This window comes from Numida meleagris, unplaced genomic scaffold (assembly GCF_002078875.1).
Source record: "Numida meleagris isolate 19003 breed g44 Domestic line unplaced genomic scaffold, NumMel1.0 unplaced_Scaffold525, whole genome shotgun sequence".
Lineage (NCBI taxonomy): Eukaryota > Metazoa > Chordata > Aves > Galliformes > Numididae > Numida > Numida meleagris.
The window spans coordinates 1-21,704 of record NW_018364741.1 but is presented as its reverse complement, the minus strand read 5'-3'; the positions used below and the strand labels follow the sequence as shown (position 1 = coordinate 21,704).

The following is a 21,704-nucleotide window of genomic DNA, read 5'->3' as shown; positions in this document are numbered from 1 at the left end:
TGAATCCCAGTTTCCAACACAGAGCCCCAGCCCCCAGCCCGGAGGAAGAGACAGGCAAGCTTTCCTCCAGTGCTTCAGCTTGACCCTCCTGTACAGCAGAGACCTCCCAGTAAGAAAGCCCCAGGGGGCTGCATCTTCTTCCATGTGGTCCGTGAGGGATGTGGCACATGGCCCAGAGAGGGTATTGTGTACGCTGCCAGGTGCCAGCCTACAGGTCATCCTGGCCACTCTGCAACTTTGGAAATCACGACCTGAGTCCTTCTCCCATCCCGTTCCATGACCCAGATCCCGTTAATAAGGGAGAAGGAGATCACACCGTGCAGTGGGAACTTCTCTCATCTGTTCTTGATTCCAGATGATGAGCTTGGTGCTCCCTTTCCATATAGTGATCTGGATCCAGATTTTGTGCCTGCGGGACAACCCAGAGGTAAGCTGTGTCTGTTTCCTTGAAGGCAGAAACATTCGTGCCCTCATAGGTTTTTTGACTCGGGTGCAATTTTACTTGAGATTCTCTCAAGGTCTTCCAAGTCTGTTTGTGCCTTGAAGGGCTTGCACAGATAAGCCATGAGTATTTCTTTACTTGGAGAGCTGCCGTGTTTCAGTGGGAAGGCTACTCCTGCCCCTCTTCAGCTGAGAGAACCTAGACCTCTGTATTTGGGCCGTGTCATTCCCTGACCCACCAACACACCCTACAGATCACTCCGGAAAAAGGAGGCCCCCACATGTGGTGGAAGCTCTCCTCACCTGTGTCTGATCACACTTGTGCCTGCAGGCCCTCCTGGTCAATTGGCAGAACAGAATCCTGCCCATGAGCCTGAGGGGGATGCCAGAGGTAAGTCACCAGGCTTCATTTCCTTGATATTTGTTCACATTTGGCTGGGATAGTTCAGTGAGGGTCCCGCTTTTCACCAGCCAGCTGGTTCTTTTCCATGAGAAGCGCGGGTGGTCATTGTTTCTTGGGTGCTCCATGCTGTCAGCGTCATGTTGGCTTCGTCTCTGTACCTCAGAGGTCTCCCAGTAAGAAAATGTCAAGGGGCCAAATGTGAAATGTGACTTCCTGCTTCCTTTGTAGAAGAGAAGGGAAGGTATGGGTCAGGCTGAGTGGTGTGCAAGCAGTGCTTTGCCTTGCAAAGCAGTCTTTGCTGGCCACTCCAGCCCTGAGATGCTCCCAGGGCCTTCTGCAGAGCCAGCAGGCACCATGCAGTTGAGTTTAGGGGTGAGCTCCAGGAGGGCGTTCCTCTGGGCAGCCCCACATGGGGTTTTGTATGATGGTGGTGCCCCTGCAGGCACCCAGGAACTGTCTCCAAGGTGCTCCTGTGTGGAAGGGAGAGAACAGCGTCATGAAGGAATCCCCTGCTTTAATTGCATCCTGTGTCTTTCTGATTGGAAGGATGTTTAATGGGAGTTGCTCTGTCCTGTGTTTGTTTGCAGATGTGACTGGACGAGATGACCCAGCTTCCCGTCTGAGTTCTGGGACTGAAACTCCGGCGGATCGCGTGGGTGTGTCATGGCTTTGTAATTCCTTAGAGAGCTTTCACTGCCCATTTCAGTGCCATTTCATTGCACAATCCCCCGTATGCTCTGCTATTCAGTGATGCTGCTGTGTATGACTGAAAGTTTTCATGGGTCTTTGGTTGCAGTAGTGCCCACAGGGAGGGCCTTGCCCGGTCCTTGGTTTCTTCCTGTGCCGGAGCGCAGCTGGAATCCCAGGGGTGAGTATTTTGTCTTTACCGCTTGCACTGACTCACGGCTGGTCTTCAGCACTTCATGCACGTGATGTTTACCTTCATACATTCTGTTAAGGTCCGGAAGGAGGAAAGGATGAATCCCAAAGAGGAAGATACTCCCAGGGCTCATCCCATCTCCTGGAGGAACTGGTGAAGGAAATGGAGAAGGCAGCGCGTGGTGGGTATACTTCAGTCTGTTCACCATGAGACTTGGGAGGCTGTGTTCTCATGCACATGTGTGGACAAGCTGTAGCTTGCGCAGCAGGAAAGGGTGGCTCAGAGGCTTGCTGTGGTGGTGTTCCATGTAATGCCTTGCAGGCACTGGTGAGCACCAGACATGATCTGCTGCCACTTCTGCATCCAGCCAAGACCCAGGGGCAGCTGCTCCCCCAGCATGACCGTTACTTGTCAGAGCTGCTTTGTGCAGACACTGGCACCCAGATGGCAGGAACTGGCGACTGCTGTGTTTCTGTTCATACAAAGCCCTCTGTGCAGCTGGGCAAGTTCCAGGCAGGAGGAGCATCCCGAGCAGGGATGGCTGCCTTTCCTCATGCTGGAAACCAGGTGGAGATGCTGATTCTGCAGGCGTTTCTGTTGGAGCTTGAATTTCTGCCTGCAGATGCCTGGCTGTGATGGGCGGAACATGATGGTTGGTGACGCTCACAGCACAGTGCGTGAGGGCCTTGCATAGGAGCTGATTGCTTAGGAGGCATGGGAGAGGCAGCACCCTCCAATTCCTGGGAGAGACCAAATGCCCTTGGGCAACGGAGGAGGTCGCAGGCAGATTTGGGGGTCTGGGACCAGCAGACTTTGCAGAGCTCGGGACTGCAGCAGCTCAGTTCCTAATGAGAACACATCACATCCAATCCTACTGTCCTACTTTCTTTCAAAAGGGGCTGACCAACAGACTGCGCAGAAGGAGGCACTGCAAGAAGGCAGCCCTCCCACACGGCCAGCCTTGGACAATGAAACCCAGGCAGTGCAAGCAACTGGCATGCCAGGTAATTTCTGTCCCCGGGTCATCCAGCGGCACCAACCAGAGCACCACAGTGGTGTGCCAGCAGGCTCTTCCTGCCTGCTCTTGCACACCAGGTCAGCAGCCAAACCTGAGCGTGTGAGCACAGAGCACGCGTTGTAAAAGAAGCCAGGGGTGGCTCTCTGAAAACGACCTCAGTGGGGTACGGAGAGTTGTTCCAGCAGTGTGCCAGAGAAGATACTTGCAGACCTCTGTGATGCTGCTCACCTCGCACTGCTGCCAGTTCCCAGAGAGTTCTGAGTTTTTCCCTCTTGGGAACGAAGCCTCCTGAGGGTGATGAGCCAGGCCCTGTGTGGTAGGAGCCTGCAGGAGTGTTTCTCCCCTGGGATGGCTCTGGCTGTGCCTTGTGCTGTCTGGAGCCCGACCTTAAGCCTGGCGGGTGACCTGCGGGAGAGCTCAGGACACATGCGCTGGGGAAAGTGTGAGGGTTTCTGCCCTGTAGTGCTCCCCACATACAATGTCCAGGCCCCAGGGCAGAGCCCCAGCCCTCGGCCCAGAGGAGCACATGGGTAATGCCGGTGCAGCCTCTCCCTACCCAACGAGAAGTGGAAGCAATCCTTGTTCTCTGGTGCTTAGGCACCACTGATGAAAAAGAACATCTCTTGGGTTCATGAAAGACACTGAGAGATTATCTGTAGCGCAGGTGATGATAATGTGGGACATTGTCTCGTTTCTTCCAGGGATGAATGCAGGGAACACGACGGCTGCTGTTCGCACATTTCAGCGACAGCGCTACATCTCAGCGATTGCGGCGGCCTCTGCTGTGCTGCTGTCTGCGCTGGTGCTGGCCCGTGTTGCCGTGTCATGGATGTGGAAAAAATATGTGTGAGTTGGCTTTTCCCCAGAACACTTTATCGCTGCATTTGGCAGTGAAGCGTTTGTGGTGCCAGGGTCCTGGATGGCCCGATCAGCTGCTGGCAGTACACTGCCAGGAGTTACGTTGCAAGGTCTTTTAAGTTTCCCCTCATTTCCTGACACTGAGTAGTGCTTTCTGAAACTCATTCTCACAGAGAGGGCAAGAGAGAAAAGAAAGCAGCAAAACGAGCTCATCCTGACACCGATGGGAAAAGAGTTCCAACTGGAGGTGAAGGCACAGTGGAGCTAGGAGATGGCAAAAGAGGACTGGTCCCTTCCGATTCGCTTGAAGAAGTTTCAAATGACGAAATACCGGTGTGGGAAAGGATACCGTATTGATGCAAGGCATCTGAAGTGTTCATGAACACTGAAGTTGCACAACAATTATGAATAATATCATTAATCAGTAACTGTAACAAGTTAGTGGGTGATGAGAAAAGTATATAGTCTGACAAGTTACTGACAAACTAATAAATGACATTGCAGCACATCATATTGGTGTTTCTCTGCTGTCCGGGCTCGCACGAGGAATATGGGGCTCTACAAACGGTGCCTCCAGAGCTTCATGGTTGCCTGACAGATACTGATACTGATTAAGCGGATGCAGAGATTCCATGGTGCAGCAACATTCGGTCAAGATTCCTGCATTACTCCATCCACAAGACTACCCCCTGCTCCACTTGGTGTTCAAGTGGAGTGTGAGCAGGATGTGGATGAGCTCCTTCTGGAGCTCTCTGAGCTGACAGTGTAACTGCCTAGTCTTATTGTACATTTAAAAAAAAAAACAACAACCCACAAAACCAACACTGTTCTTTTTCTTGGATACATTGAGGTGATACTTTTTCTAGCTGAGACTTTGCAATGAGTCTTGAAGCAGATTGGAACCGGTAGAATTTGGCGGTGTCTGCATTCCGTTCTCCTAATTTCCTTGCTGGTCAGAGTTAAGGTGCCATGCATCCATTCCCCAGCTCTAGCTGTCTCCCTTCACTATTAAGAGGACAAAGAACTTCTGGCACAGAAGGATGTCCATCTGCAAGGCTTAAACGTCACTCTTCTTCCTTCGTCTCTGCTTGGTGAAACTTAGTGTTGCGCTCATTTGGAAGGTTTGGTGTTCTGACTTCTTGGACAGTCGCTACCTAAAGCCTGGTGGAGTGCCTGTGTCAGCTGTGGTGGTGCAACTCCCACTCCCCACATTCTCCCCCTTCTCTCAGGCCTCTCGGTGCACTTCTCCTCAGACAAAAGGTGGAGGATCAGTACATGGAGGTACTCCTTTTCCCTCGCCCCTGCTTGCCTCTGGGTAGCCAGGGGGAATGAATCGGAACATTAGGGGATGCCGTTGTTGTATCTGACTCCTGCTTCTCGTCCCATTGCCCGGGAGCAATCCTGGAGTCAATCATCTCCTGAAAGCGTCTCTACACGAATCATGGCCCAAGTGGGGTAGTGTGGAATTTGTGAGTCCAGCAAGTTCTGGGGTTTGCGCAACTGGTGGAAAGAACCAGAAGATTTTGCCATCCAAGGGGGCTGGTGCGGAAAAGTACGTGGCAGGTCTCAGTCATCTCAGGCCCTATAACTAGAGATTCAAAGTGAGTGTAAATCCTCATAAATATCTGAAGGGAGGTGGGAGGCAAATGGATGAGGCCAGGCTCTTCTCGATGGTGTGTAGTGGTAGGACAATGAGCAGTGGCTTAGAACTCAAACACAGCAAGTTCCATGCAAACACACAGAAGAACTTATTTATGGTAAGGGTGGAGGAGCACTGGGACAGGTTGCCCAGAGAGGTGGTGGAGGTTGTGACCGGCATCTCCTCCGGGTTGGGACGCCTCTCAGGTACTGCCAAATCCTCAAGGCTGTCTATCAATGGAGGCCAGGGCGAAGTCACCCCACTGGAGTCAGCCTTGATTATGACCTGATGAGGAATGGTGGCCTGTTGTATTTGCTGTAAACTCAAGTAGAGGCAAATCGTAAGCAGAAGCCAGCTTGTTCTTCCATCCACTTCCCTTCTGATTTCTTTGTTTTAATGATACACATTTGCTTCTCAACTGTGGATGTTGACATATTTTACTAGTCTGCATTTGTTTTGTGTGTTTGTGTGTATGTTTGTGTATGAGAGTATCTGTACATTGATTTGGGATGTCCTGTTATTAAGTGAGTGTGAGAAGAAGACATGTAGTGAATGTGACACTTGGCAGATCTCTTTTCCCTCCCTGCAGACTTTGGGGACTCCTGAGTCTCCCTCCTCCTGCTCAGTTCTGACTATTTGTGCATCATGTCAGCAAGGAGAGACTTGGAGATAGCTTCCCAGACACAAAGGGGCTTTGGCAACAAAGCTGAGCAGAGGAACTGGACATATGCGAGCTCTCCCCCATTTTCTGTCTGCTTGCTTTCATTTGGCCACCACACTTGGGCATATTTTTCTTTTCGCCCTCCTCTTGGAACCACACTCTAAGCTGGATCACTGAAATAACCCAGTGTAAAAGGTTTGAGGAGGCATTATTGCATTCTGAGACTTTTTGGCAGTCTCTGCAAGCCACTGTAGCAGTGCAACTGAAGGGACAGTCAGCTGTGCCCCAGAACGTCACTAACTGCTAGTGGAGGGAATGATCCTTCATGATCCCTCAGGCTGTAAGTCACCATCTGCACATGCACAAAGCAGATGTAGAATGCTGTGTCTCAAATCCGCTGCTGGTCTCTACATCACTACAGACCTGGAACACTGGCAGTGGCTCCACAACACCAGCAAAGAGAAATCCCTCTTGTTTTTACCCTCTGGCATGGTGTAGAGCCAACTAAAGTCAGTGGGAGAAGCCTTCTGAACCACTCAGAAGGCAAAGACCTTCCTGATTTCCCACTTCTCTTCATCTGTGAGAGGAAAGTGAGGGTTTGACAAGTTTTGGGTGACAAAATCAATCTATGAGGACAGGAAAAAAAGCAGATGGGGAAAGAGAGTTCCTAAAGTTGTCTTAAAAGGCCATTTCTATTACATAACATTGCAAGCAGCTGAATCCTGGCTGCTAATAGAGTGAATACTGAAAATCTAGGGTAGAGACACTTCCCTAAATAAGACTCCAATTTGATCCTAATGAAGGCAGGGAGACTTGGGAATATCCAGTGCAGCTGACAGGTTTTTGAAACAGCACACTGACCAGTAAAGGAGCAGACAACAGGCAGTAGGGATTCGGTATTGGAAGCTACTGAAGAATAATATGGAGCTGCCAGCTGGCACCAGGCCACCCGCTGCCTGGCAGCAGTGCCAGCTCATGAAGAATGTCAGATTTGAGAATGTAAAGGTTAGACAGCAAGGTTGACCCACCCGTGCCTTAGAGTGAGCCTGCAAAAGCTGTTAGCAATTGTTAGCAATGGCTAGCAATAAGATAAATGGGCTTTATCAGCAATCAATCTCAAATTCTCCTGAACCAACTGGACCCTATTCTGTGCTAGCTCAGGAATGACAAAACCTATAGTGGGCAAGGGATGAGAATACATCCTCATGCAATTCCCCTTTACAGACACGATAAAACAGTTTCCTTCTGTGGACATATCGCAGGACCTGCACAAGCCTAGGAAGGGCTGCTAGCTCTTCCTGATCCTGGTCTGGGATTCCAAGGCAAGGGCTCTCTGGCATCTTCCTTTTGCTCCCAGGAGAAACAGCCACCCACTGCTCACAGGTTCAGCCCATGATTAACAGTGTACTTTATTTTCTGCCCATAATGCCCAGAATTACTAAGAGCCTCTTTTTTGTTAAGATGTGCAATTCTGAAAAAAATCCTTAGGAATTGTTGTCAGCTTTTCATATATGCACAATGTCTGCACCAAGCAAAAGAGAGAAGCAGAAGAAAAGTCATAGAATCATTGGGTTGGAAGGGACCTCAAAAATCATCAAGTTCTAACCCCCCTGCCAAAAAAAAAAAAAAAAGGTGGGGAAGCAGGCAGATCCCCACCTGACACAAAGGACCTTGACCTCACTCACCACAAAACTCAAGGACAGCAATAATTCTCCCCACTTACTGATAAGACAAAGTGAAGTGCTCTCTCTCACTGACTCTCACACTCTTTCTTTCTCTTTTCCACTAGTTTCAATTAGTCATCATTGCTGTAAGTTTCTTTAAATTGTAACTGGATAATCTTTCAGATTTTGGGGGATCTGGAGATATAGCCTCTGTTTTTTGAAACAGAGAGTTGCTAAATTGAAGAAAGACTGATTAAAGATACTTCGTTTGCACTGGAAATCCTGTTTTACCAGCAACTATTCTTAAGGAACCCTATAAAGTTCCAGTGTTGTATTTTCTGGACCCTAAATTTATGAATATCTTGATTTATGTATGTGTGTCTCTGTCATGGTTTTGTGATTTTCGGTTATTGGTATTCCACATCATAACATCATGTAGTGGATGTACCTGGTTCTCAGAAGAGAAGAACTACTACAGTCCCCACGGTACTTTTCTCCTCTGTTACCATTTTCCAGCCGGAGGGAAAGGATAAAAGCTCGCAGTATAAAAGCTTGCAGATCACGAGACCTCATCCCTTTTTCCGCCGTCTCTTGTCCTGGCAGCACCTCGCTCTCCAGCCGTCTTATCGTCGGTAGTAGAGTAAGGCCTACCTTGATTTTGAGACATTCTCTCTCTCTGCATTGGATTTATCAGCTTAAATTGTAATTATATTGTATTATAGTGTGTTGTTTTGCATTCCGATATCTTATTTAGTAAATTAGTTTGTTTCTCCTCAGATTGTTGCCGCTGTTCTTTGTTCTCAGGGCCATCTCCTTACCCTTTTTTCCCTTTTCCCAGGGTGTGGGCCTGTGGGTCCCCCGTCCCCTTTGTCACGGAACCGGGCCGAATGCCCATAAACCGTTGACAGTCTCATTGAGAACTTGGACCTTATCCTACATGATTCCTACTCTCAGCCTCTGAAATCCCAAATGTGTTGATACTTTCGGAACTAACTTCTCCAAACTCACTCAATTTTTTCACTCTGTGTGTACAGCTGTGGCTCCTAGTCTCATGCAAAAGCCCTATTACGTAACGGGAGGAGGGAGCCAGTGGGGAAACTGAGACATCCAAGACTTCTTTATGGACTTGCACAGTCAGCTAGTCACTGGATGGCAACAGATTTTTGTTAGTTTTAATGAAGGAATAGCAACTCTAGGAAATTCTCACTGAGGACTTCAAAGCTTTTTTTAGCAAGCCAGTTTACCTTTCAGAGTACTGAACCAACTCCTGGGAGACAGGAGCTAAAGTGCTGATGTGCACGGAGGAGATGATGCTGTACTTACCTCTGCAGAGTTCTAACAACATCTATTGGAAAAGAATTCAAAAATTTCTATAATATAAGCCATGTTGCACATTGCTGGGAGGAGAAAAAAAAAGTGAGTGCTCTTGGTAGCACCAGGCACTTCAGCCATGCAGCTGTGACCTGCCACTAGGATACTAACTGAACTGGTCCTCTTTTATGCGGTAGAGGTAGCAAAAGGGCATTTTAAACCCTAAGATATTACTTAAGATAATAAATATATAATATGTATATGATATTAAAATAAAGAATTAATGTCTTTTTAAGCTCCTAAGTCTTCAAGAAAGCTACAGATTGATACAGTTAGTATGGTGGGAAAAGCTCATCTCTGGAAGTGCAAATCTATTTTATCTGTATGCCAATAGATACTATACCAGACGAATAGGACTGGAGAAATCATCAAGAAGGCTCAGTTCTTTCTTTACTGAAATGCTGTGCATGTGTACCTGTAGGATTCAGCTGAGATCCAGAGTGCTTTACAGATCACTGAGCTCATCCTTAGTATGTTGCACACGCACTTCATGCAAAATATATATTGATCATTTCTAACTGCCGTGCACAAAATGTCAAGTATCAGCATTCACTTCTATTACTTTGTGCGTAACGGTCAGCCCCAGAAAACACCAGATTTAATGTTGCTCAGAGGTACAAAGGGCAGGGAAATGGTTAGGGCAACAATGAACTCACGATGGCTGTCTCCAACCATCAGTGCCAAGTTGTGTGTGCCAGTTCTGTCACTTTCCTTGCACACAACTGATAGTTGAAAACTCTGATGTGGTGAAACTGGAGTTATCAATTGTCATCACTTCCCGGAAGGAGACAGATCTAAGACAACTGAGACCAGCTGAGGATCTGTTTTAATAGGATAGAAATGCAGTTTCTTCCAGCCATGTTTTTCGTCTGAAACACTGTACTGCTGCAAGAAGCAACGTTTGAAATGCTTCTTTATCACCTCAGTACAGAAAGGACATGGAAGTGCTGGAGCAGGTCCAAAGAAGGGCAACGAGGCTAGGGAAGGGCTTGGAGAACGTGCCCTATGAGGAGAGACTAAAGAACTGGGGCTGTTTAGTCTGGGGAAGAGGAGACTGAGGGGAGACCTTATTGCTCTCTTCAAATACCTGAAAGGTGATTGCAGCGAGAGTGGGGTTGGTCTCTTCTCACTGGTGACAGGATAAGGGGAAACGGCCTCAAGCTGCACCAGGGGAGGTTTAGGTTGGATATCAGGAAAAACTCTTTTTAGCACTGGAACAGGCTCCCCAGGGAAGTGGTTGAGTCACCATCCCTGAATGTGTTTAAAAACCGTTTGGATGTGGTGCTCAGGGACATGATTTAGTGGTGGGTTGTTAGAGTAGTATGGTTAGGTTGCGGTTGGACTTGATGATCTTGAAGGTCTTTTCCAACCTGAGCAATTCTATGAAAAGCAAGGAAACAAGAAAGGATTTCCTCATAATGATGTACGGCTTCATCACAACAGAGATTAGTGTTTATAATAAGATTCAGTACAGGAGCAAGCAAGTCAGATGAATACATCTCGCACTCATTTTTCAGATTAGGAGTACATTTCGAAGAGGCACCAGAGAGGTGGAGACAATGGAAAGCGCTGGCAAGTAAAATCCAGGGAAACAAGCTTTGTTAAAAGCTTGGAGGTAAGATCTAACGTCAACTTTTCCCATACAGTGTTAGCGACGGTGATGGTAAATCATACCCAAAAGCTTCACTGTACTAGAACACAAAATCCAAAAGATCAGAAGCTGCAGAGATATAAATTCATTTCAGCACAGAAATCCTTCCATTTGTGTACTGAGTGGAGTTCCGAGACTGCAGCATAAGAATCATTCGCCTTCTCTGGGTGCAGTCTAGGAGATGAACACCCCCAAACATGCACACTGGCTCAGCCCTGCCTTTCCCATCAAGTCTGGGTTTGATAGAGGAGATGTTTTTGTCCCCTCATTTTCCTGAGATTACCCTTTGCTGCCTCTGTCGCCATGTTTTACTTGACCACTAAAGAAAAAAAATTCTAAATAATTCAATCTGAGATACTTCTCATGGTAATGTAACTGGAGGAGCTGGTGCTTTACAGAGGAAGGACCATTTTGCTAAGGAACCCCACAGTTTGGGACAGGATTGTTCACAGCTCACAGGCAGAAGGCAGTGGGGCCTGCACGCTATTCTGCTCCCATGCAGGGGCCCCAGTACAAAGCGGAGACTTACTGTGATTTATGTCTTGCATACTTCCGCCTCTTCAGGGCACATTTCATTCCATTGTTAGTCCTTGTAAGAAACCTTGTGGCAAATCCACCAGCAGAAAGCACAGTCATCTCCTTTAGTAATAAAGGATTTTGACTTAATTTATAAGGAAAAAATTTCAAATAGTTAATTAACAGACTAAGAGAGAACCTTAAAGAGATGATTGCTAGAACCAATTCTAGCAAGAAAATCCCTGAGGTTTAAGAATAACTATGGAGAAAAGGGTATTTCTGAAGTAGACTATACTGTACCCTCGAAAAGGCAACAAAATTCATTTTGTTTGATATTATTTTCTTTTTCTTTTTGTAGATACATTAAAGGCTTTAGATTTTTTTTTCCAGGAAGACTGAAAAAGCAAGAAAGCACTCTGCCCTTGTTCCTGACCCCTGTTCCTGCCTCCACCTGCCCTCACAGTACAGCCAGGAGGGGAGGGACACTCCGCAGCGTGATGGGAGCCCTTCACATCACCTCAGCTCCTGAACTTCCAGCTCTGCCAAGACATTTCACATCTCAGTGATAACCTGCAGCCCCCAGAGCCCTCCCAACCTGGCCCCAAAGGCCTGGTACCTCTCTCTCCCCCTGTAGCAATCAGAAGGACCAACACAATAGAAAAGGTGTTACAAAAGAGGTGGAAGGACCAGCACAATAGCAAGGAGCTACACAGGAAGAGAAGTAGATCGCTCAGCCATATCCAAAGACTCCGGACTCACAGGGAAAAGCTTCCACCAAGAAGAGATCTCCAGAAAGAGATCCTTCCTCAAGGGCAGCCAGCCCTTCCAGGAGGCCTAAGAGGGGTGGAGCCAGGTTCCAGCCCTTCCAGAAGCACAGGTGAATTGCCTCCACCTGTGCTCCCAGGGCTGACTGGGTCTTTCCTCCAGGTGCTCAATCAGTGGTTCAGGCCATGACTCAGCAGTTCCCATACAGCCACCCACCCACGCAGCCAGGCCTGGTGGGCACCGTGCTTAGGTCCCCCCTCGTGCTGGAGGGCAGGAGAAGGCACAGGCAGCCTGGCCGGACTGGGGACTGCGCTGCTCCGACGGGACCTCTGTGCCTGTGTCACACTGCACAGCATTCCAGGGACCGAAATGAGAAGCTCTGTGACATGTGCAACGGTGAGTGATGGCAGCGCTGTGCGCGCCATCCAGAGGGACGTGGACAGTTTTGAAACGCAGCACCGCGTGAGCCAGGTTGAATTCAACAAGGCCGAGCGCAAGGCGCTGCACTCGGGCCGCCGTAATCCCGCAGAGATACTCAGAGGGCTGGGCAGACCCGGGTGCTCGGTGGTTTCCATAGAAGGAAGAAATGGTTCCCGAGGAGGGCGGCGAGGCCCTGGCACGCGCTGCCCCGAGGAGCTGCGGACGCCAGGCAGCACACCGAGTCCAGGCACACCTACAGCAGCCCCAGGCTCCTGCCCCGAACGGCCTCCTACACGCCACGCCCCGCCCCGCCCCGCCCCTCCGCCTCTTCTAGTGGTCAGGCCTTCCCGGCCTCCTCATTGGCTCCCACTGCTGCCTGTTATACGCACGCCCTCCCCCTGACCATTCTTCCGAGAGAGCCGTGTCCGCCCCCTCGCCTCTGCAGAGACAATTGGCTACTCTGGCTGTCACTCAAAGCCCGGGAGGAGGGACGATCGGAAGAGCGGGGCCGCGCTTCCGCTCCGTTACCCACGGCTCCTAGCCGCCCGTTTTGCGCGTGCGCAGTTCGAGGGAGGGCAAGTCTGGGCGACGGACGCACGGGGGCGTGACGTCACTCGACGCGACGCGCAGTGGACTGGGAGACCGTCACGTGACCCGGGGAGGCGGTGGTACGGGGCTGAGGCAGCGTGGGTCCTTGTGGGGCTGGGTGGTGGGTCTGGCGCGTTATTGGGGCTCCGGGGGCCCGTAGGGCTGGGAAGGGGGCTCCTGGGGGAATATGAGGCGTCCGCCTGGAGCTGCGGGTGCCTGGATGTGTTCTGGGGGCCCTATGGGGCTGGGAAAGGGGAGGAAATGGGGGTCTCATGATTCTGACGGGGCACGAGTCTGGTATGCGGGGTGTTCCCGTGAGGCTCGGGCGAGGGGGCCGGGGGTCTCCGTGCCTGATGGGGCCGTTCTCCCCCCGATTCCCCCTCCTCCCTTTTGTTCCCCTCTCGCAGACCATGGCCGCCCCCGTTTCCCCCACGCTGGTGCTGGGCGAGGCCTCGGAGAGCGACTCAGAGCCGGAGCCGGGGGGGAACGCAGCCGAGACCCCCGCAGCGGGGCTGAAGGTTCCGGGGGAGGCGTCGGAGACCGAGGAGGAGGAAGAGGAGGGTGCGGCCCGAGTGCCACTGCCAGGGGTGTCCCGGGGGGCCCCCTCGCTGCTGCAGCAGTGGCTGAGGGTGGGTGAGGGGCGGCTGCGGGGGACAGTGGCTGAGGCACTGGGGTGCGCTTTCAGCAGGGCTGCGCGGCTGCTGGAAGGCCTGGGGGGGCCCCTGGGCCAAGCCCAAGCTGGGGCAGCTGCCACCGCACACTGCCTGTGCCTGGTGCGCCGTGACCTACATGCTGTGGCTGCCACCGTAGCCACCATCGCTGCCTGCCGCCTGCTGCCTGACATCCGTGGGGAGCTGTGAGCACGGGGATACCAGTGGGGCAGTGCTGGCAGCCCTGGGGAGCTGCTGGCATTGTTCTCGCAGTGTCCCTGTCACCAAGCTGCCAGCACTGTGTCTAACGGACTTGAAGGTTGTAGTTGTCGCTGACGGCCTTCTCATTGTCACCACGTTTCCAATGCTGTGTCCCCTTGAGCTGCTGGTGCTGCCACCAAGAGTACTGCCACTGACCACTCAGTGTCCCAGCAGTGTTGCTGTGTCGCCTGGGCTGTGGGGACCTTGGTGTCGCAGAGACATTGTCACCGAATGGAAGCTCCTGATAATTGCTTGATCCAGAATTCTGTGGTTTTGCCCTGTTTAGGGGATCTGTGGGATGTGGCACTGGATAAAGCCCTTTGGAGACACAGCTGTGGCGCGGACACGACTTTCACTAGGGGGGTGGCAGCATGTTTACCCGTGGCATCGTGGTCCCAGTGGTCTGAGCATGGTCCCTTTTGTTGCTCCTCATGTCCCCTGGCTGTGGCCCTGTCCCGTGTGTCCCTTCCTGCCATATGAATGTCCCCAGCACCTGGCTACTGTCCCCAAGCTGTGGCTACATCCTGTCACCCTGAGTGCCCCCTGGACATGTTCTCAGCCCGCTGCTGCCCCCGTGTGCTCCTCTGAGAACTTCAGCAGGGGACAGGGAGAAGTACATGTGATACGCCACAGAGCCACGCAGGTCTATTAGTGCATCCTGCCAGGGCTGTCACTCCCCTGTGGGACACCGGCGATACCCCCTGGGTGCTGATGGGCTTGCAGCATCAAAATGCCTGGGGCCTGGTAAGGGTCCTGGGGGCACCTGGTGTCTCCAGAAGGGTCCCAAATGTCCCCAGGGACTGACCTGAGGGGCGGTGGAAAACCAGGATGCAGTTCACTTTTCTCATTCCCCTGTGTCGTGGCAAAGGGGAGAGGTTTTGTGAAGGGCACAGTTGTGCTGGATTCCTTTCGTAAAGGTTCTAGACCTCAGTTCCCTTCCTGTATCCAAATTAGAATGAAAAAATAGGATTGAAAGTCCATCTTTTGAGGAAGAACCTCTGAGCACTTGTAACTGGCAGTGCTTTGATAGTCTTGATAATGTGTTCCATAAGGAGTGCTGGGTGATGCTGTCTGATACCATCAATTTTGAGTATGCTCCATACAAAGTTTCCCTCTGTGGAAGTAAGGAAACAAAACGTGGTGATTTGATGCTATGGCGTTATTATGGTGTTACTTGAGTCTCGGATTCTAGAGTCTGAGGATTCTATGAATTGATTATTTGAGGATTCTATGAGAATGCTATGAGGATACTAGCTCTGTGATGATTCAAGGCTTCAGTTGTGTGGTGATTCTGATTCCTCACCAAGAGGATAGATTCCCAGATTTGTAGCTATGCAATGTGATATATTTCCATATCCATCCCTGTGCATAGTGTGTGGCATAGTACTGAGTGGCTGACACAACCCAAGCAAAATCAATTTCTGCAGGTTATTAAAAAAAATAAAAATCCTTTGCTTTAGTTTCTGCTCCCTGTTCCTGTTTATTTTTGTTCTCCCTTGCTTCATATGTAACTTCCAAACTTGGCATTTTGCAGATTACACCTTTCCTTCCTGTCATCCTTCAATGGCCCTAATGATCTCTTGTTTCTCAGTTATAACAGTTGTCACGAGCCCATTCATATAAGACATTGGGACTGGAGTTCACTCCATGTATTTACTGGTGTAATGTAGATACGCTGTAGCGATATAATGGTGACTGAACAAGATTGGAGAAGGCTGGATACACTTGGTTATTTTTTTCATGGAGGGCAGGGTGAAGCAGGCACATACAGGAGGCCCTCCCGCTGTGTCATGAGGATCAGAACAGATCCCCTTGCCGTCTAAACTCAAACCACAGAGGTGAGGATCCTCGGCTCAGGTGGATCCACTCCTAGTCCCAGACGTGTTCAAGAGTTTGTGCCTAAGGGATCCTGTGTGCACAATCAAATATATAACCTTAGTGAAGCTAACAAAGCTCAAACCAAACTATTAGTCAACTTACTAAGGATCCGTATCAGCAAGGTGTCTTGACATCAAGGTGGAAAGGATCTCTGTGCAGGTGTGACCTCAAGAGACATCCCTGCTCAAAGGGAGAGCTTTTGTTCCTACTGGAAAGCAGTGTTTATGTCAGCAGGATGCAGAGGTTAGCTTGGCTGAACAGGAACAGCCCACAGCAGGCCAAGCTCTGCCAGGGGAAAATCAACATGCAAAGAATGTGAGCCAAATGATGATCCAGGCTCTAGAATGGAGCATATCACCTTGGGTAGCTGTTTCATTGACATTCACGCTGCCTGCTTTGCCACATCGCTTTGGGGCAGAAGGGTCAGGGTATTTCACAGTGTATCAGCTCAGCTCGGGAATACTGTGCTCTGGCACGGCAGCCCTGCTGAGCACAGCGTCTCATCCTGTCCCAGCCTTCAAGAGGGGACAGCATTCCCAAGCCTGCTTTAAGCCATCCCGAGTTAGTCTAGCTGGAAGACAGCTGGATGTCTGAATAAGTCCTCCAAGATCATCCAGTCCAGCCATCAACTTATCACCAATATTTCCCACTAAACCATGCCCCTCAGTACAATGTCTAAATGTTTCATGAACTCCTCCAGTGACAGTGACTCAATCACCTCCCTGGGCATCCCATTCCAGTGCCTGACCACTCTTTCAGAGAAAAAATTTTTCCTAATATATTTCCAACAACTTTGCCTAGAAGTCAATAATTAAAGGTAAATAAACATAGTAGAGGCAGAAAATTTACAGCACTGACATTTTACTTTTTATGCCATGCTTTTCATATGAACAAATCCATTTGCACTGAGATTATATAGTCTATTTACCTTTCACACTTAGATAACATCCATTACATTTAGAAATTAAAATATGCTTCGTGAGGCAAAATAGTCATCAGTATACCATTTGTGTTTGTTTTTGTCTAGACCTGTACAGGTTACGAGCTCTAAGGCTGCCTTGTGTACTTAGCCTTGTGTGACTGTTGAGAGCCGTGCATGTGACACCCTTTGTAAGTTTAGAATATTTCACCTGTTCATCAATATACCTTTCTCCTCTTGCATCTCATTGTTTTTGCCTTCCTGGAGAAAGACAGATCTCCATCATTAACTCATTATTATAAACTCAGTGAGGCTCCTTGCTACTGGATTGAGATTTCTCTCCTCTCTTGCTCCAGAATCACAACAAAGCGGGGTCTGTTTTGCATCTACAGTAAGATCAGGAGCTTCATTTGGCCCAAACTTCACCCCAGGTACTCCTGTACAGCTGACAAACACATGAGACTGCACACGTTATCCAGGAGCTGTGATGTTAAAGGAATAAGTAGTTGGAAGGGATCCAAGCAGGATGGTGATGTGTGGGGATGATGCGCTTCCCTCCCACACCTCTTACTCACGTGAGAATAACCATCCAAATACTTGCTCTATAAGCAGTGGCAAACAAGGACAGTTCTTAGAGCAGACTCCTCATGCTCTCCTGCAGCACTGCTCTGCACTGAGAGGCTTCAGAGATCCAAGCAGCTGGCACTATCAGCTACTTGGGTAAAAGTTTAAATGTTTGTCTCCAAAAACAAGCTCAGGCTGTAAGCAGGCCAAGAGCAAGACACAGCTCGATTCAGTTCACCGTGTCCACCTGCACGTTGGTTTGTAGCAGCTTCGGTCATGTGCGGCGTTTCCTGTTGCTGGATCCTGAGAGTGTCTAAACCCAAACTTTACAAGAAGAAAACTGTCCCTATCATTACGATGTTTGTCATGCAGATGAAGCTTGATTCAAGTATGGCAGTGAAAGTTTATGACTTATCTGCCCCCACTTTTTAGGAGTTTTGTTTGCTTGTTTAAATACAGTAAGCTGCTCTCAATTATGAGTACATCCTTTGTCATAAACATACCTCTGACAAAACGGTTGTTTTGACATCATCTTCCAGTGGCTAGAATAACCAGGCCTTAGAGAAATACAGCACCTCCCCCAGAACTGCGATGGCCGTGCTGCTGCTTTCTGATCCTCCCTCTTATCTGTGGTTTTCCTTTACAGGACGCAGTTCTTTATTACGGCCCAGGTCTCTGTGGGTGTCTTCTCCTTCCACAAAGCTGCTCACGCTGGAGGAGGCACAGGCATGGAAATGAGGCCACATCAACTTATGCATTGTGACAGACAGCAGAGACATTCAAGTGGAAGAAGGCTCCGCAGCTTTACAGGGGAAATTTCACACGGTCATTGACTTTCCATCCAAAAGGTGAAGAGGATTTTCTTTTCCAGCACCTATCATAATTGGTTGGGTGTTTTTTTTTCCCCCATTATTACTATATATAGTAATATAATAATGAGCTATAAGAATGGAAACATCCTCAACTGTTTGAAAGAGACCGAGTTTCTAAGGTCTATGTCAGCAGAAACCAGGCAGTGCTAGCAACAAGCAACTGCTGACAAGAACTAAATGCAGCTCTTCCCTCACCCTGCGCCACAACTCACACCATTCACTTCGTTTTCTCTCTCACTCCAGAAAAAGACCACGTAATAAGCTGAAGAAGTCACCAGTTGGCAGTTGGTGTTCCTGTTTCAGCCTGGGAAAACCATCCTCTGTGGCCAAAGGCAAACGGCAGCGCAATCCCAGGGAGCCCCTGCAATAAGCCTCAGAATATTTCTTTCTAACACTCTTATTATGGAAGTAAGAATACATTCATGGCTCCATTTTGCTTTTGTGTCAGAAGACACACATTTAAGCTACGTAAAGTTGAAAGTTTGACACTCACCCGTATGTATCTCCTCATTCCAAGGTGAATCTAACCAGTTTTGATGCAGAAGGCTCAGGCCCAGTAGTGATGCACTGTGTGCTTCCTTCACTGGAGAGCTCTTAGGAAACATGAATGGCTGCAGTTCGGATGACCGCTTTCCACATGGCAGCAGCAATGGGGATAAGGATCTCATCCACGTTCCTACCCTTATTTCTCCTGGCTTTGCTGAAGACGCTGATGTGAGCTCACCAGACACCAGAGTCGCTAGCCTGGATTTTGATCCAATGTCTTTCTAGTGCAGCCCTCCCCAAGGCAGAGGCTGAGGGCCCCGACAGCAGCATCTCCATGCAGGAGGAGGTCAGCATCACTGAGGAGAAGCCGAGCCTCTTGGAGGAGTCTAATACAAATGGGTAACCCTTAATCCTTAACACTAACCCCAAATGGTAATGCCTAACCTTAACACTAACCCGGAAGCGTAACCCTTAACCATAACACCAAATGGTAACTCTTATTCGTTAACCCTAACTCTAAATGGTAAACTTTAACACTAACCAAAATTGCTAACCCTTAACCATAAACCAAAAGGCTAACCCTTAACTATAAACCAAAAGGCTAACACTTAACCATAACCCGTAAGGGTAACCCTTAACACAAACACAAATGGGTAACCATTAATGCTAACCCAAAAGAGGAATGCAAAACGCTTACTCAAAATGATAACCCTCAACCCAAGCCAGAACTGTAACCCTTAACCCTAACCCAAATTGGAAACCTTTTTCCCTAACCCAGGACAGTAACCCTCAAAACTTAACCCTGACAATAAATGGTAACCCCTAAACGTAACCCAAAATGGTTAACCTTAACAATAACCCCAAATGGCAATCTTTGACCATTAACGCTAACCCAAATGGGTAACCCTTAACCCTTAATCCTAAAACATAATGGTAACTCTTAACCCTAACACAAATAGGCCCAAATGATAACCCCTAACCCTAAGGTTAATAACCCTTAATGCTTAATCATAACCAAAAAGGGGAAAGCCTTCACCCTTACACAAATAGGAAACACTTTAACCCAACCCAAAGGGGGAACCCTTAACCTGTAACCCTAACCCAAACTGTTAACCCTTAACCCTAAACTCAAACGGGGATCCCTTATCCCTTAACCCTAGCTCAAGAGGGTAATCCTTAACCATAACCCAAAAGGGTAACTCTCAACAATTAAACAGTACGTGATAACTCTCAGCACTTTTTTTCTGTGATCTTTAAGGACCGTTCCAACACATGCCACCCTGTGAGTATGTGATCTTCTAGGACCCTTCCAACTCAAGCCACCCCAAGGGTTCTATGATCTTCAAGGACCCTTGCAATACAAACCTTCCAAGGGTTCTGTGGTCTTCACGGTCTTCATGCAACTTCCTTGCAGTACAAGCTATCCTATGGTTCTTCAATCTTCCACTCTTCCAACTCAGGCCATCCTAGGGTTCTGTGATCTTCAAGGACCCTTCCAACTCAAGCTGTCCTATGGTCTTCAAGGGCCCTTCCAACTCAAGCCATCCTATGGTCCTATGGTCTTCAAGGACCCTTCCAACTCAAGCCATCCTATGGTCCTATGGTCTTCAAGGGCCCTTCCAGCCCAAACCATCGTGTGGTTCGTTGATCTTCACGGACCCTTCATACAGAAGATAGTCTATTGTCCCGTGATCTTCAAGGACCATTCCAACACAAAACATCCAGCGGTTCTGTGATCTTCAAGGCCCCATCCAACACAAGCCATTCTAGTGTTCTGTGATTTTCAAGGACCCTTCCAACACAGGCATGACTGGTAAGAGGCAGGGCTGCTGCAGTCCCACCCCCACCCGACATGGGTCTCTGTGGGGACGGGTGTCCCTGGAGCAGCGGGCCCAGGCCCAGGCTGTGCTGCTGCGTTCCTGCTCTGCCACTCTCCTGCTCTCCCGCTGCCTTGCATGAACCTGGCTGTGCAGCTGCTCCTGATTGTCCCCTCTGTACGGCGTGTGCCTGTGCTGCTATGGGGTGGGGACATATTTGCCCTGCCCCATTCTCCACCCTCTTTTTCCCCACATCTGCCTCACTCTCATCTGCCTGCAGCCAGCTGCTGGCTTTGTTCCAAGCGCTGCAGTGCTCTATGACCAAAAATCACCACCAGGAGCTGTTCTACCGGCTGTGCCTACACCTCGCTAGCAGATGTCGCTGAGAAACCCCTGCACGTGGTCAGCGAGGAGCTGCTGCCCTTCTGAGCGCCTCACTCAATAACTCCTCTCTGCTTGGGTGCACATGCTGGAAGCTGTTACTCAACAAACAGTAAAAATATATGAAGTAAACACAAAACAGGGCTTATTGTCACGAGGCAGCCAGACAAGATGAGTGAGAAAACGCATGCTGTATTTTGACACAAATACACGAGCCCCATTTGGTGCCTGGTTCAGCAGTTCAGCTGGCCTTCCTGCGCTTTGCATGGTTGTAGGGAAAATGGCAGGCTCCGATTCAATGGCGGTGTTGCACGGACACTGTATTTATCGCTCTGCATCCAAACGTGGAAGGGCAGTGGAAGAGCTGGCAACTATCTCTAGGATTTTCCTTCTGGAGATGACCCGTCATCAGGGCTTCCCTCAGGCTGCTGGGAACAGCGTGTGCAGCGGCAATGATCACGACCTGTGAGGCTCAAGCAGCCTTAAGAGCCTTAAGGTCTTGCAGAGATATCTAGTCAAATGAGAGGGCGATCACCAAACACAGGAAATTAAACAGGAGCAACTGCCGGATTCTGCACCTGGGACAGGGCAGTCCTGGGGTTATACTGTAGGAAGAGACTTGGCACTCGTGCCTGAAGTAAACAAGGCTTTATGTTGTATAGAAATGTAGCTTTTCCCTCACTGCAAAAGCTCACTGTTAACAGTGAAGAACAGGATTCAACCGGACAAGTCACAGGAGACATCAAGAATGATGGGATAATATCTGCGCAGAGAATTACTACCTCTTCTGGGAAGATGCCACCCAAGAAGCAGCACCTAGAACTGGATCAGGAGGGAGAGACGCCAGACACAGGAAATTAGATTGGTTAAAAAGGACAATTAGAGTTGGAACTGTGTAAGGATGGGGTAATGGCAACTCATAAAAGCTCTGGGATTGAAAGTAATGGGGTTCCTCCTAGGAGACGCTCACCTTGAGCTGTAAATCACAAGAACTGCAACTA

At 49.2% G+C, this 21,704-nt stretch overlaps 2 protein-coding genes across 4 annotated transcripts; both read left to right on the top strand.

Moving 5' to 3' along the window:
- The first annotated feature begins 6 nt into the window (after positions 1–6).
- Positions 7–4,111, top strand: LOC110391818. Of its 2 annotated transcripts, none has more exons than XM_021383766.1 (8): positions 7–427; positions 773–832; positions 1,432–1,500; positions 1,644–1,712; positions 1,804–1,905; positions 2,621–2,728; positions 3,444–3,588; positions 3,774–4,111. In XM_021383766.1, exons 1-8 carry the CDS (start codon positions 277–279, stop codon positions 3,955–3,957), a joined length of 888 nt encoding a protein of 295 aa, XP_021239441.1. In that variant the 5' UTR covers positions 7–276; the 3' UTR covers positions 3,958–4,111. The 2 variants fall into 2 exon arrangements, with proteins under 2 accessions (XP_021239441.1, XP_021239440.1); XM_021383765.1 differs by having other exon boundaries at positions 1,641–1,712.
- An 8,570-nt stretch (positions 4,112–12,681) lies between these two features.
- On the top strand, positions 12,682–17,995 carry BLOC1S3 (biogenesis of lysosomal organelles complex 1 subunit 3). 2 transcript variants are annotated; one of them, XM_021383764.1, is made up of 2 exons: positions 12,682–12,955; positions 13,283–15,245. In XM_021383764.1, exon 2 carries the CDS (start codon positions 13,286–13,288, stop codon positions 13,733–13,735), a length of 450 nt encoding a protein of 149 aa, XP_021239439.1. In that variant the 5' UTR covers positions 12,682–12,955; positions 13,283–13,285; the 3' UTR covers positions 13,736–15,245. The 2 variants fall into 2 exon arrangements, with proteins under 2 accessions (XP_021239439.1, XP_021239437.1); XM_021383762.1 differs by lacking the exon at positions 12,682–12,955 and adding an exon at positions 17,794–17,995 and having other exon boundaries at positions 12,962–13,504.
- The last annotated feature ends 3,709 nt before the right edge of the window (positions 17,996–21,704 follow it).